The sequence below is a fragment of the Camelina sativa genome, chromosome 3, assembly GCF_030686135.1.
Source record: "Camelina sativa cultivar CO46 ecotype springtype chromosome 3, ASM3068613v1".
NCBI lineage: Eukaryota > Viridiplantae > Streptophyta > Magnoliopsida > Brassicales > Brassicaceae > Camelina > Camelina sativa.
Genome location: NC_141882.1, coordinates 29,395,691 through 29,410,340, shown reverse-complemented (window position 1 = coordinate 29,410,340; position 14,650 = coordinate 29,395,691). Strand labels below are relative to the sequence as shown.

At 33.6% G+C, this 14,650-nt stretch overlaps 4 protein-coding genes and 1 non-coding gene across 6 annotated transcripts; 4 read left to right on the top strand and 1 right to left on the bottom strand.

Annotated features, from left to right (window-relative positions):
• Positions 1–1,656: 1,656 nt before the first annotated feature.
• LOC104778216 (uncharacterized) lies at positions 1,657–3,943 on the bottom strand. The gene is made up of 6 exons (XM_010502609.3): positions 3,035–3,943; positions 2,729–2,869; positions 2,354–2,641; positions 2,156–2,271; positions 1,980–2,067; positions 1,657–1,881 (listed from the first exon to the last, which is right to left on the bottom strand). Exons 1-6 carry the CDS (start codon positions 3,506–3,508, stop codon positions 1,876–1,878), a joined length of 1,113 nt encoding a protein of 370 aa, XP_010500911.2. The 5' UTR covers positions 3,509–3,943; the 3' UTR covers positions 1,657–1,875.
• Positions 3,944–4,363: 420 nt separating this feature from the next.
• TRNAY-GUA (transfer RNA tyrosine (anticodon GUA)) lies at positions 4,364–4,449 on the top strand. Its single transcript is given in 2 exon segments — positions 4,364–4,400; positions 4,414–4,449. It is a non-coding gene; the product is annotated as a tRNA-Tyr (tRNA).
• A 3,094-nt stretch (positions 4,450–7,543) lies between these two features.
• LOC109132304 (uncharacterized) lies at positions 7,544–8,567 on the top strand. The gene has a single exon (XM_019243971.2). The coding sequence runs from the start codon at positions 8,068–8,070 to the stop codon at positions 8,272–8,274; it is 207 nt and encodes a 68-aa protein (XP_019099516.1). The 5' UTR covers positions 7,544–8,067; the 3' UTR covers positions 8,275–8,567.
• A 1,194-nt stretch (positions 8,568–9,761) lies between these two features.
• Positions 9,762–10,463, top strand: LOC109132303 (uncharacterized). Of its 2 annotated transcripts, XM_019243970.2 has the most exons (3): positions 9,763–9,889; positions 9,976–10,092; positions 10,203–10,463. In XM_019243970.2, the coding sequence occupies exons 1-2, from the start codon at positions 9,790–9,792 to the stop codon at positions 10,083–10,085; spliced, it is 210 nt and encodes a 69-aa protein (XP_019099515.1). In that variant the 5' UTR covers positions 9,763–9,789; the 3' UTR covers positions 10,086–10,092; positions 10,203–10,463. The 2 variants fall into 2 exon arrangements, with proteins under 2 accessions (XP_019099514.1, XP_019099515.1); XM_019243969.2 differs by having other exon boundaries at positions 9,762–9,889; positions 9,976–10,463.
• A 2,473-nt stretch (positions 10,464–12,936) lies between these two features.
• On the top strand, positions 12,937–14,618 carry LOC104778215 (auxin-responsive protein IAA6). Its single transcript, XM_010502608.3, is given in 4 exon segments — positions 12,937–13,493; positions 14,126–14,216; positions 14,379–14,430; positions 14,433–14,618. Coding segments are annotated over 4 exon segments (570 nt in total). The 5' UTR covers positions 12,937–13,096; the 3' UTR covers positions 14,463–14,618.
• Positions 14,619–14,650: the final 32 nt, after the last annotated feature.

Genomic DNA, 14,650 nt, shown 5'->3' with positions numbered 1-14,650 from the left:
CTTCGTCTCACATGAATAGATATTTGAACTCTCTCGATATAAAATGCACAATGCGTAAATTATCCATTCCCGGATTTGCTACAAAAATGCAAGTATTGTGTTGATTGCGATGCCGATAGCTATTACATGAACGCCATTGACATCGGAATATAGGAGTAGTACTTGCTAATGAACGTTTTCTTCTTTTAAATAACATATACGTATTGTGACTCTTAACCATCGAATATAATTCACATTTAATAATAAATCTACTACATGATTGGCTTAGTGGCTACCAAATGAAATATGGAACAAAAAATTGGATTGGTCTTACCCACAATTCTAGTTCTACGAATATAATAAAAAAAATTTGTTTCTAAAATGATATATAAAAACTAATATCTGATAGAATATTTTGTCTAAAATGATATATACAAACTAATATCGATAATACAAAAGAAAATCGGAATACAATATTTTTACTATATATATAGGAAGAAAAAATTCATTTCTTTATTCTTCTCACATCCCTAATTATAATTTGATTTTTAAGAAAGAGAAACCATGCCAAGTATTGAAGAAGTTCAAGCTTATAAATTGGAAAGGCAGCTGGATGATTCGTTTGCCGAGCCTCTATGCACATAATGTTTGTAAGTTCATAACACCTTTTAATTTAGGATTAATTATTTTTCAAAAATTAAATGTTCTTTCTAACAAATTAAATTACAGTAGTATGTGTTCTCTTTTTTCTTTCATAAATTTCGTTTTAAAATTGGTTTTTATCATGCACTTGTGATTCATGGATTTATCACTTAATCATGCAAGTGCTCATCATATCATATGTTGAAGGTTTTTGTAGGTTTAGCCACTCTTAGCCTAAACTCTCATACTTCCTTAAAGTGTTCTTACACACAGAAACATATTTATACTACATCTTATTTTAACCTAGTTAGCTTATATTAATTGTTTCATTTCACCAACACAAAATACAACAACTAAACCCATTGACATATATATGGGCCTTCATTGACTTCTAGCCCAAAGCCTTTTACTTCTTCCTTCTTCCTCCACGACACAACACTTCTTCTTCTTAGGCTTCTTCCTCTTCACTTATTCTTCTTCCGTTCTTCGACTCCATCACCTTCTCTTCTTCACCTTATGATTTCTTTTCTTTCACGAACACAACTTCTTCTCTTCTTACTCTTCAACGTTTTCTTCCTCCTATGTCATTTGTTCCTCTTTAAGCAAAGGATCAATTTCCAACATATGTTGTTAACTGTATTCCAAATTGCATCTCAGAACTGTTTTTTGGCAGCAGGAAGTCTCAGTCATGTGTCCGGCGTTGCTGCAATATTTCTACTCCTACATAAAATTTCTCCAGTCATAGCTATGAGCGTGTGCATACCAACTCTTTTGTGGGTTGGAGTTACCTCCATCTACCACTTAGGCTCACTCTTTATTAATGCTTTAGTAAGCGATATGGAAGCTCAAATGGACGCTGCACGAGGTCTCCCTTGAAATAAATTTGAGATTTTTTTTTTTCTTCTCTTTTTGCCAATGAGTTTTTAGTTAATTTTCATTTTTTATAAAACTAAGATTTTTGTTCCTCAAATAAACAAATTACAGTATGTCTAAAACTTTATTTTAATTACTAGAGCACTGTGACTAGCATGCTTATTAAGATGTAATCATATTTAATTAGTTATCAAATTGTTTCTCTTGTGTATTCAATATTCTGGTTATATTTGCTTATACATCAAGAGATACATCCATTTGAATATCTTCATCTCCTCTGTATCAATCTCAAATCTCCAGCCACTCTATTGGCTAAACTCTATGTATATACATATACAATGTGATGGGGATCATAAGACCCAATTTTGGGTTTCTGATTTCTCATTCCTGTTATAAACCAAAGCCATGAATATGCGTTAGATCGATGTTCTTGTGAATCAAATGTGAAAGATGATACTTTTTTCTTCCGGGATGTAGTAAAGTACCTTGGAGGGATCAATGGATGTGGTAGAACTTGAAGAGGTCTCAATGACCGACTCAGATATTCTTGTTTCTGATTTCTCGTTCGAGTAACTGAAACCAAGAAAATAATAATAAGAGGCCAAAGAGAAGAAAACGAAACAAGAAGGTACCAAGATAGTTAAAGAAGTTTGATACTCACGTCGATAGTATAGTGACCCAAATAAGCTCCACGCAATCTACCCATAAAAGTCTTTGTTCTACAGGAACCAAACCGTACGTGATCAAATGAGCAAATGGCCATAGCTTCCACCCAGCCTGCATTCAAAATCAAAGTATTGTTTAATCTTGAACCTTAAAGATAACAGAGAAAAGAGATCAAAGGGAAAGCGCTTCTTACTGTTAACATAGGCAAGAACGTAGCTTTTAGTTCTTTAAAGATACTGAGAGGAGATTCAAAACGTAGAAAGCCAAGAACCGTGAAGTAAATACTGTTCCATATAGCCGACCATACTGTTTGATCAAAGGCGACTTTGACAGGAACCACCCACCAATCTTGAAATGGGAAAAGCTCCTCGCAGAACTGGTAATAGAAATGAGATAACGAGCCATGGAGTGTGAAACCCACTAGTCCTGATCTCAATGTTCTTGCTCTATCGATTTCAAATAACGGTTTGCCTTCGTAACACTGAAGAGAAAGATCAATAATGTCATCATCAAACGATTGACAATTCACAGCAACAAGGCACAGTTAGAAAGAAAACAGAACAAGAACCTGAGCTATCCAATCTCCAACAGAATAGACAACTCCACTTATGACCATTTTGGCTAGAACAGGGTTTTGCTTTAACGCTTCTTCGTAAGCAATCCAGTTATGTTGAGGAGCATATCTCAGTATCTCAAACAGCGTCCATCCCTGAGAATAACAAAACCATAAAAAGACAAAGCTCACACACAAATCAAAACACACTTAATTCAAGAAACTCCCAACACAAATCAAAACACAATAAATTCAAGAAAATCCAATAAAAACACTCTTTATAATCAAGAAAACTCAAGAAACATCAGAATCAACACTTACATGCCAGTAATCATGATCGATGGTGAGCAACTTGGTAATGGCGTAAGAACCAGCAGCTAAAACGATCGTAGCGTTAATAGTTCGATCGATCATCTTATCCATCTCTTCGTTCTCTCTTCTCTTCTCATCTCCCAAATCAGCTCCTGAAGAAGAAGGGAAGCCTTCTAACGAAAGCTGACCTTCGCTCGTCGTCGCAGCAGCACCAAACCCTACAACCACCGCTTCGTTACCATCTCTCTCCGTCTCGACGCTCATCAACACCAACGAACCTTCCTCGTGGTCGGTACGATCTCTGCTCTGAACCGGAAGGACATCGGTTTCGTCTCGGATCAACGCGCACGAAACGCAGCTTCTCTGTTTGTTTTTTCTCAGGAGAATTTGAGAGCGGTGAGGTTTCATCAGAGATGGTTTAGAGAGAGGGAGGAAGCTACGCGGAGAGATTGAGGTGTGGAGTGAAGCAGCAGTAGCAGCCATGGCGGAGACGGAGAAGAGCAGAGTTGACTCGGTGATGAACTCAGAGAGTCAAACTCGCTTCGGTTTCTCCGAGTTATTATCTTTATTTGTGTGTGTGTGAGTCGTGAAGATTCCCCCACGTAGCTGTGTTCTGCTACGGTTATGTTATTAACGTCTTTATAACATCTAACGGTTGTAATTTCTTTATTGACTTATTTGATATGTTTGACTTACGATGAACGGTTATGATTAGAATCTCTGGATAGTTTAGGTGTGACTTGTGAGTAGTTTTTCTTTTGTTTTATAGGAATAGAAGATTCCTAAAGGCTAAAAGGATGACGAAGAAAGTACTGTGTCCACAAGTACAAAGTATAAAAGGTTCTTCAGAAAAAAAAGAAAAAAAAAGTGTTTTATTTTGTTTGTGAAAAAATGCTGAAAAGATGATAACCATGAAATAATTTAATAAATGTGTAGTATCATCCTAAAATCAATGGAATATGATCCAATTTTTTACATTCCACATATCTTAGTTTTAATGATAGCCAAGTATATATATAATTATTGCCAAAGAAACAAGAAAAAAGATTTAGAGAGATTTAACTGATTTTATGTTTAAGTGTTAAATCAATATTATTAATGCTTTTGCAATAGCCATTTTCGATATTTTAGTTCCAATTTTTATAATAATTTTATTTTAACAAGACTTACAAAATTTGTAAGTGTTAGCTTAGCTTCCAACGGTGTTGAAATAAGTATTTCTAAAATTATTGAACGTAGATTGTTATTCAAAATAAATAAATATTGATGAGAATTGAAGTAAACAAATATTTATGTACATATCTATATATACAAATATTATGTACTAATAATCAATAGCCGACCTTAGCTCAGTTGGTAGAGCGGAAGACTGTAGTCTGAGACAGCAAATCTTTAGGTCGCTGGTTCGATTCCGGCAGGTCGGATCTGTTTTTGTTTTCCTTTTTTTCTTCTTAATATTATTGTACAAAAGAAAAGAAAGGAAATTGACATGGCTTTTATACTACGAAACTCTTTGGGTTTGCAACGTAACCTCACGCTTGACCCATTTAGGCCCAGCCCATCATGATGGTTAATTCTAGTCTGTTTTTTTTTTTGACAATACAAAAAGAGTAAAGGAAAAAAAACAGATCGGATCGTTGATCGTTGATCGATGGTGTTTATATATCATCGATCATGTTTATTGGCATCGTTGTGTTTATTTTCACAACGATCTAACTATTTAATTTAACCATGGCAAATTAAAAAATGGCCAAGTAATTTTCAGTTTATCTGTTTGACCTGTGCGAAAATTAAGATTGAGGTAACTATCAAATGAAAACAAACGAAGGGGGGAAATTCTGTAGCTCTGAAGAATGTTAAAATCAAGTAGTTGTCGTTATTAATTGTTTGTTTAGGTTCGATTTCTTTATATTTGATGAATGATGATTTTTCTTGGAAGCAACCATATTCATATAAAACAATATCGTCTTTTTTTTGTCAAACAACTTGCATTAATTAATCAACATGCAAAATTCTTACAGCAAAGCTTAGAATACAAGATAAATAGGCATTCCCCAATGCCAAAACAACATAAGAACAAAGAAAAGATAGGATTAATCGGCAATAGGTTTTTGAGAGCTTTGAGCCAAAATTTTGAAGGAGTTTTGGTACATGTGAGATCAAGATTGTCGATAGCTCTTCCATGGACAAGCCAACGGACAAGGAGATTGCCACTGTCATCAGACTGGTTGGCGTTAATAAAGGGGTCAAACCTGAACTTCTCTCCGGTTTGAGGAAGCCTACACGAGGTAGTAGCTTGACAAGTTTTCGAGCAAGGTTTGTGGAGCTCTGGGGCTTAAAGATGTTTGGTAGAGTTGCCATAGAGTAGAGAGAGACCTTGATCAAACCAAAGCCGTAGACTAAACTCGGACCAATTGGAGATAGTATCCAATTACCAAAGAACATCAAGCAATAGGATTCATGGGTCAAAACCGAAAGGGATATTATAACCAAGGTTCTCAAGGAATGAGAGAGATGCCACAGCAACAATGATGCTTTACAACTCAAATGGAATCCACAGAGTTCGTAAACTTGACCACACCATTGGCTAAAATTGGGCGTCAACAAGAGAAGTAAATTCTCGTACCTGGGCTTAGAGAGGTTTAGAGCCGGACCAACCATTGTGTGGACGATTTTCCTGAATTTGGTAGATTAGACATGCTTAGGCTCAGAGATCACGGGATATGGAAACATGGGGTTGAGGAAATTTCGGTAACCACCGCTCCGTAGAGACGGAGTCATAATGCCGATATGCCTCTCTCCATTAATGTTGTTTGAAAACAAAGGCATGATTCCCAATAGCCAAACACTAGGATGAAGATTGATAAACGACGGGTTGCTTTGTACCAAGGATTGCCATTGACATTCATAGACCCACATCAAAGCTATCGATATACAATGTATAAGGAAACTTCTGTCCTTAGCACCCAGATAACGAAGAGACAATGAAAGTGGACTTAGAAAATATTCAGAAAAATTTGACCTGGATTTTGTGTTCATGGGCTTAGCATGCTGAAAACGTAATGGGCCGACAATAAGAGAAAGGCCCACCAAAAGAACATCGAAGAACATGATGGTTGACCTAGCGAAATTGAGTGAGCGGTGGCGGTTGTACGGAGAGGATGAATAGGTTTGCAAGAGACTGAGCATCTCCGGTGAACAAACCTTCAACATAAGCAAGCCAGAGTTGATGTAAGGGGCTTGATCGAGTATCCACACCGACAATTCAATTTTGGAGAGATGGGTTCTTGACATGGAAAAGGGGACGTCGTGTGCCTCCAACGTCTCCACCGGATAAAGCTTGACTAGTGGTCCAGAGAGGAGCTCGCCTGTTAAGCTTGGTGCCTCAATAGAGGCTTTTCCAGGGGTGCAACGACATCCCAATCGGAGGTTGTGCATGTCGGATATTCGTGGATCTGGTAAACCGGTTGAAGTAATTAGAGACAAGGTGCGGGGGTTAACCGGAACCCACCGTTGCCCTTTATCACTACTGATCAAAAAGTCGCCGGAATCTGAGGAGGCCAGGGGGGTTTGTAACAAGACTAAAGACGGGGAAAAACTTAAATAACCGAAAGAAAGATTAACTAAAAGAAGATCGAGAGACAAGAGATCCCGACGTCGGTGAATAGGAACTACACCAGCGTCCGAGAAAGTTTGCGGAGTAGAGACCTCGATGTTAGTGTCTGAAAGAGTTTATTTCTATAAAACAATATTGTCATTACTAGTTTTATGGTCTTTTCCTATTTTTCCCCATATGATATAGTTTTTGCCATAGATTATGAAGGAAAGGCAGAATTCAATGATGAGCAAAGATTGAAATTTCAACGTTTTCTAAAATTTTAACTATTGCCACACAAAAAAAAAAAAACTGAATAACATAAATATTCTCAACTATAATGATGGAGACATTTGTACAAGAAATCAAAAATCAAAATCAAACCACAAATCATCTCCATAATTACTACTTGAAATTGAAACACATTTGTTTCTTTCTTGGTTTTTTTGAAGTATGAATTCTTAATTCAGATTGGCCTACCATTTTTAATAACCTACATAACTACATTGAATGTTGTTATACTATTCAACAATATAGAGTTTGCCATACCTGCCCGCTTATCACCGAAACTACATTGAACTTATGAATTATTAAATGCAAATATTGTTGGTGAAATGAGAGAAAGAAACATATAAACAATTAAATTAAGCATGATCAATAAGAAAAGATTGAAATTTGAGGAGGAGAGGTTTTCTCATGACCCATTTTTTGTCTGATAAGGGCAAAATGACAATGACAAAACTCAACATCCAACTGTTTTGTCCATGTGTCAAGCTACTCACGCTTCCTTCATGACACAAAGCCTTTGCCACTAAGGAAAATATCTTTAATGACATTAATACTGGAGCTAGCTACTAGCTAGAGACCTTGTACCTACGTACCTTATTTCCCTATAATAATATTATGTATTTTCATTGTTAAATTTTCTAACTGTTAATTTTTGGAACAAATTATATATTTTTCCTAATGTAAAGCATAAGTGTATCAATTTTTTTTTTCTACTTTACATAAATTTTTTACTGTATAATTTGTTTTCCATCCAAATAAATTTATTTCTATCTTTTAAGTTAGACAGTTAAATATTTTACTGAACGACAGGTTAATTAATGTGGGTTATATACGTGTGTGTATGTCCAACACTTCAATCTCTCAAAATAATAAAATAGTACTATTCACTTACTTTGTAAAATAGTCATACACACGAGTGAATGATATAAACTTTTAACTAATTCCTTGTCCTTTTTTTATAATTATTATTTATAGCCACAAAATTCCAGAAATCTGCAAACCCACATTTATATAAGGAAAAAAAAGTCACAGAGAACATTCTTCTCTGATACCAATACCTGGCCGAGTCTTAAAAGAGTTTTTGTTCTTGCTTTTTGGTTCTTGATTGGTCTAAATCTGAGTTAATAAGGAGAAAGAAGAATTAGTGATAAAGGTCATAATGGTTTGTTTCTGTTTCTTGGTTGATCAGACAAGGAAAGTGAAACGGAGCAAACCGGTGGCTGGAACATGCTCACGGTGTGGCCATTGTGCGAGCATCGCCGACATGAAGACTTCCACCAGATTCTGTTTCATTCCTATTTATTGGAAATCTTGGAGAGCTGTGGTTTGCAGTTTCTGCGGCTCTGTTCTTAAGTCTTATCGTTAAATCAGAAGATTTTCCAATATTTTATCAACTCACTGTTCTTATTTTTTTTTTTTCCTTTTCTTGATATGATGATCCACTCTTAGATATTAGCAACACAAATTATATATATAATGATATGTAATATTTATGCATGTGTAATGGTATAGAGATCCTAGGGTTTTGTTTAATTTTATATGGTTCTATCTACCTGCAAGAGGATCTTCTTGACATGTTTAATCTCTTGTAATCAAACGGAAACTATATGGTTAAGTGTTAGTGACTTAGTGTATATATATAATGTGGTGTTGGTGTGATTAAGTGTGTTGAAGATATTATCTAATTTTGGCTAAATTTTTTTTTTTGGTAAAAAGGTTATATTGTTTTTTTTTTTAATAGAACAAGTCGAATTTGTTATCAATCGGTTGGAGTATCCAATTATAATTTTTCTTTGCCCGAATAGTTGGTTAAACTTCTTCAAACCATCATTGATGAAAAAAGAAAACACTTCTTCAAATTATTCTAGATCTATATTTGTAAATTATTTTTGGATACAATGTTGTTAGTACAGTTCAATCGCAGTGTTTAATATAACCATTCGTACTGCAAACTGATTATGCCATTATGCTATTATATTAAATGTACTTTAACTTATGCCATTATGTAATAACTTGAGCTCATTATAGTCTAATTGAAATTAAATTATACTTGAAACTGTATTACAAATATTTCTGACGTCATATATAAATATAGTAAAACAGTACCCCAATTTTTCTCTAAATATTTCCACTTTTTTTTTTTGAAGTAATTTGTTTTTCCTCAACTATAATGGTATGGTTTAATCTTTTTTTTTTTTCTTTTCGATCACGAAATGGTATGGTTTAATCTTTCAAGAAAATAGAATGAGAGAAACCTCATACTCATTCTCACAACACTTATACAAGCTTTTGTATTTTCTTTCAAGCAAGATATGAATATCACATAAATATTAACTTGAAAAACAGTTTTATCATTGTTGATGTCATTTTCTCAAATTTACTTCAAACGTGAAGATGGAATCTGACAATTGGAATACTTAGATCCAATGCAATCTTATGAGAGAAACATCAACCCCATGTGTAGTGTAGCGGCGTAATAAATATCATACGAATTTTCATTTTTCATCGGTGACATATATTACAAACACATGGACACGTTTCTTGTCCCAAACCTTCTGAAAGAAACATCTACGATAGTCTATAGATGATATTTACTAAGCTTCGTTATAGCTTATTGGTAGAGCCAAAGTTAGGCATACGTTAAGACAAACGAAATATATATATATATAAAAACAACGTAATTAAAGGGAGCAAAGACTCTCTATAGTCTCTATATACATTAATAAGTGTAAGAACCTAAAGCCTTTACTTTGACAATTAAAAACTCAATCAAATAGTCAATGATCAATAATAGTGTTCATAACTTTTAAAGAGTTATAAAATCGACCCATTGTATTGGCAAAAGCCAAAAAGAACTGTAAAAGATCTCATCTTCTCTCCAATGGCTAATAATAATAAGCTGTTGTACTATGTAATTTTTTCCATGTTTTTGCTGCTTACAATGTTACGAGTTTGGCGAGAAACCACCAACGGACCTCATGGTTTGTATAACAAGTTTACTTATTACTCGATATTACATATATAAATTTTTTTGATACAGTATATATGTTTCTTATGTTTGCAACAGTTTATAGGCGAAAAGAATGGATTGAAACGATTTTCGAATCTGGATTTGCCTGTCTTCGTGTGGGATTCCATGAAGATCAAAAGTACTTTAGGTCGTATTTTCTACAATAGCTAATGAGTATGTGTATACTCATTATTGATCAATGGTTCAGTTTGTTGTACTTACACTGGCTTGACCATGATTTATTTATTCTGTCTTTGGTTGTATGGGGCTTCCTTAAACTGAAGACAGCTATGGTCTCCAAAATCAAGAGAAATGGATCGTTTTTTTTTTGCGGATCCGGGTCGGGGTCATAAGTCTTCATATCTTGGGAGTCCAACATATATATAGAGCATAGCCCCTTGAAATAAGATTCTCCATGTAATAACCTTTGTTTTTACTTCCTTTAAAACAGAATTAATGTTTTGACTGTTTCAAACAGTCTGTTTGTAAACAACAACAACCCAATATCTTGATGTCAGAGTAATATTAAGAGTTCCTAATATTAATCTCGAAAACAAATTATACAAATAAAAAAGAAGTCAAAAAAAGATTTTTGGAAATTTTGATAGTGGATGAATGTAAATTTGAGAAAAAAAAGTAAAAAACAAAAATTAATTTCTATATATATAAAAATAAATATGATGTCGATTCGAAAAAGCACGAGAGAGAGATTGCAAAACCAGACGCTTTGCACTTTTGCAGTAGTGAGGTGGAGTATGATGAGTAATAAAAAGATAAGGTAAGTTAAGATGCACAATTTTTTGTAGAGAAGAATGTTATTAATAAATTGTAGAATTTACTATTTGACATCTTTAATTTCTTATTATTATTTGATATAGTATTATTAATTTGCTGTTTATAACATTTATTTGTAATGGCAAGTTAATGTAATTTTTTTTTTCACAAGAAGTAAGGTTAATTTTAAAATCAGTACTAGATTTTTGTAAAGTGAGAAAAAAATGAAAATTTAAAACAGTAATATATATATATATATATAATAATTTATATTTATTTTACTATTTGAAGAAGCAAGTATCAGAGAGAGAGAGAGATTGCAAAACCACCAGAATTTAAAATTATCATCGAACTAATTCATTCTCATTTTTATTTTATTTTATGATTTCTGCCTTTCATTACCATCACACATGTAAATATTGAACTATATAGTTGTCTACTTGTCTTAATGATTTCGTACCAAATATTCTGCTAATTCTGATTACATTATAATATGAAAAAAGAATTAATATTCTAAGAATTGATTGTTATTTATTTAATCAGAATTAGTATATGATCTTTTAATTCGTACCAAAGTTCATGCGGTTTCATCATTTAGCTACGCGATGTAGGAACATAGTTGTAATCTTATTTTTATTTGGTCGTGCGCTTCTTCTTTCTATTGAAATCACGTGAGAAACTATAACCAAACGATTTTGGCAGATACGTATTACAAAATTATGCGAGATTCGGTACGAACGATTATATACTATAAACCTATAATACAAGACAATGAGACATAAATCATAAATGCAAGGAAAAATTGAAGAGAGAAACTTAACACAATTGGGACTACCAATGTTTGATATGAAGTGGAATCAACGCGTTTGCCTGATGGTTATGATTTATATTATGGTCACATGGACCAACTTGTTCTTTATTATTCAAAGAAGCCAACTCACACGTTTTGTTTTTGCTTTTTTTTTTTTTTTTTCAATTTTTTTTAATAAGTTTGGCAGCTTCTTTTTCAAATCTATAAGCTGCATTTTATATTACAAAAGCCATATTCTAATATGAGCTGTTTATAATATACTAAAGTCTAAAGACAACACGATTACTCTCCAAGACATTCAGACTAGTTTGTGTTGTACTATAACTAAGTTAGGTCACGATGAATAGTTTGTCCAAAAAAAAAGGTCACGATGAATAAATTTAAAGCTAAACGTAATCATTCAATTACAAATTGTAATGTTTTTTTTGGTAGGAATACGAAAAAGAAACATATACTATTTAAGATTTTCAAGATAGGAAAAATAATAGCCACACTACAAGAAAACATAATATATTATTCCGATATAGTTAACCTCGAATCGTCTAAAATTGGTTAGGAAAATTCGTCGAAAATTAGTGAGGAAAATCATCGAAGACAAATACAATATTCCAACGAACTGGTTTCTCCGAAACTTCCTCAGAACAGTAGTCATAAATTTGTCGGGAAACAATTAGCATCATACGTGACAAATGAATAGAGCTCAAAAGGAAACAATTAGCATCATACACGTGACAAATGAATAGAGTTCAAAAGAATTTTCTGATATGTCACTCTTCTATTTGCAGAAAGATTGTAGAAGTAATTCTAAATGTTATTTTTTCTTCTTCTTTTTAATGGCCAACCAGTTTTGAACTCACTCAACGTATTCATTTGACTTTTATAAATCAAAACAGTATTCAGAAGGAAAAAATACTAGTGACAGACGTGTCCTACTGATTGCATGCATGTTATTTCTTACTCAACTTCCTTAGAATTCCGGGCGTTTATAATTTTCTTTCTAATTAATGTCCTCGTCATTTTTTTCATTGATTTTGACATCTACATAATGATGTTTCATAATGTACATGTATGTACAACTTTGTGTTCTTAAAAAGCAACTTTTATCGATTACCAAATAAAATATGCGAAAAAGAATAGGCTAAAAATAATATTAATATCCTTACTTATAATACATATATAACTGTAAATTATAGGAAAACACATGGAGTGTTTGGGAAGGGAAGGATGGCCATTGATCGGACGGTCAGCGAATCCTATAAGAAACCTAACAAATATTAACACCCGTAAGATTTGTTCCCTTACCTTAAGTTCTTTTCTAAACAAAGGACCCAACTTATGTTTCTCATGTGACCGACCAACACATACTCAGCTGACCTGGCTTTGGTCTAACCTTGTCTTCCTTCACAAAGCTAATAGAAAGAATTATATGAGTATTAGTCTTTTCCACATATTATTGGGTCTTGTTCGACCAACTTGACAACATATAAATGCACAAGGCAGTACAATAATATCAAACCAACAAGAGAAGGGCTTAAGAAGAGAAAAGTATCAAAAATTTGATTTAGCCAAAGCCAAAAAAAAAGAAAGAAATAAATGGCCAAGGAAGGTCTAGGAATTGAGAGCACAGAGCTACGGCTGGGTCTTCCGGGAGATAATTACAGCGAAATATCAGTTTGCGGATCGAAGAAGAAGAAGAGAGTGCTCTCGGATATGATGACCTCATCATCGTTAGATACTGAGGATGAAAGCAGCCTTGTGTCATCAGTTGAGGATAACTCCTCGCCGGTGGTGAAGAGTCAGGCGGTGGGATGGCCACCGGTGTGTTCTTATAGGAGAAAGAAGAACAATGAGGAAGCATGTAAAGTGATAGGGTACGTGAAAGTGAGCATGGATGGTGTACCATACTTGAGGAAGATTGACCTTGGTTCGAGCAACAGTTATAATAATCTAGCCACGGTTCTTGAGAATCTCTTCGGCTGTCTTGGCCTAGGTTAGTAATGTCATCGACTCTTTCAAATGCAACTCTTTTACGTGAACTATTTATTAGATTCTAAAAATAGAAAGTAACCCCATTTGCTCATAATGGAAAATAATGAAAGTCAGAATCCCAAACTTATCTACAAAACTTTTAGAGAACTAATATTTATAGACTATTGAAAACTTACCATCGAAAACTTTTGTAGTGATAAAATGAGACTAATATTTATTTTGGACAAAATTGTTTTTGTAAAACATAAATGTATACATCAAACACCAAGCGGAAATGGTAGGAACTGAATATTCATTTGGGCTTGATGTTTACATTTACATTTGACAATTCGATTTTGTTTATAACATAGTAAAAATAATTATACATTTATAAAAATTCAAACTAATATAAATGCAGGAAAAAGCAAATGAAAACAAACAAATGCTTATATGTACTAACCCTTCAAACACTAATTACTACAAGAGAATTATCTTTTAGCCACGGAAAAGTCTAAGTTTTGTCCCGGAACTAGTAATCATTTTTTGGTGTGTGTGTGTTAGTTACATGACCATGTTTATGTTAGCATTCTATATTAGAACTGTGAAAACACTCAGATGTGAAACTTAATTAACATGTGTATAAAAAATATGCAGGGGTGGCGAAGGAGGGTGAGAAGTGCGAACACATTATTATATACGAAGACAAGGATAGAGACTGGATGCTCGTCGGAGATGTACCATGGCAGTAAGTTTATGTTTAATTTTTTTGCAAAAAAAAAAAAATTATGTTTAATTTTCTTGCATTAATATTATTATCAACTTTGCCGAAATGAATGTAAATAATCTCTAAAAAGGTCACAAATCTAAATTTCTACAGCTTATAACTTTTTTTTTTCTGTGTTGGCAGGATGTTCAAAGAGTCATGCAAGAGGCTCAAGATCGTGAAGAGATCAGATGGAACGTAACTGGTTTTGATCTGCAGCGAGATTAATCGTACTAGTGATGATGATCATCTTTAAGTAACCACATTCTTCATTGTAGTAATTTTTCAACTTGTAAAATTTTACATGATAGCGGATATTAAAATATATACGCCCTCTTCAAAATTGTAAGATTTTATCACTAATTACAGATATATTATTTCCCACTGGTCATCGTATGTTCGTATGGCTACCATTA

What these genes read in the sequence shown, in the direction of transcription:
- LOC109132303 (XM_019243969.2), top strand. Translation starts at nt 9,790, where the DNA reads ATGGCTAATAATAATAAGCTGTTGTACTATGTAATTTTTTCCATGTTT. An exon ending in AACCACCAACGGACCTCATG is followed by an intron (nt 9,890 to 9,975) that starts GTTTGTATAACA and finishes TGTTTGCAACAG; the next exon opens with TTTATAGGCGAAAAGAATGG.
- LOC109132304 (XM_019243971.2), top strand. Translation starts at nt 8,068, where the DNA reads ATGGTTTGTTTCTGTTTCTTGGTTGATCAGACAAGGAAAGTGAAACGG.
- LOC104778216 (XM_010502609.3), bottom strand. Translation starts at nt 3,508, where the DNA reads ATGGCTGCTACTGCTGCTTCACTCCACACCTCAATCTCTCCGCGTAGC. An exon ending in TCGATCATGATTACTGGCAT is followed by an intron (nt 2,870 to 3,034) that starts GTAAGTGTTGAT and finishes TGTTATTCTCAG; the next exon opens with GGATGGACGCTGTTTGAGAT. An exon ending in TTGGAGATTGGATAGCTCAG is followed by an intron (nt 2,642 to 2,728) that starts GTTCTTGTTCTG and finishes CTTTCTCTTCAG; the next exon opens with TGTTACGAAGGCAAACCGTT.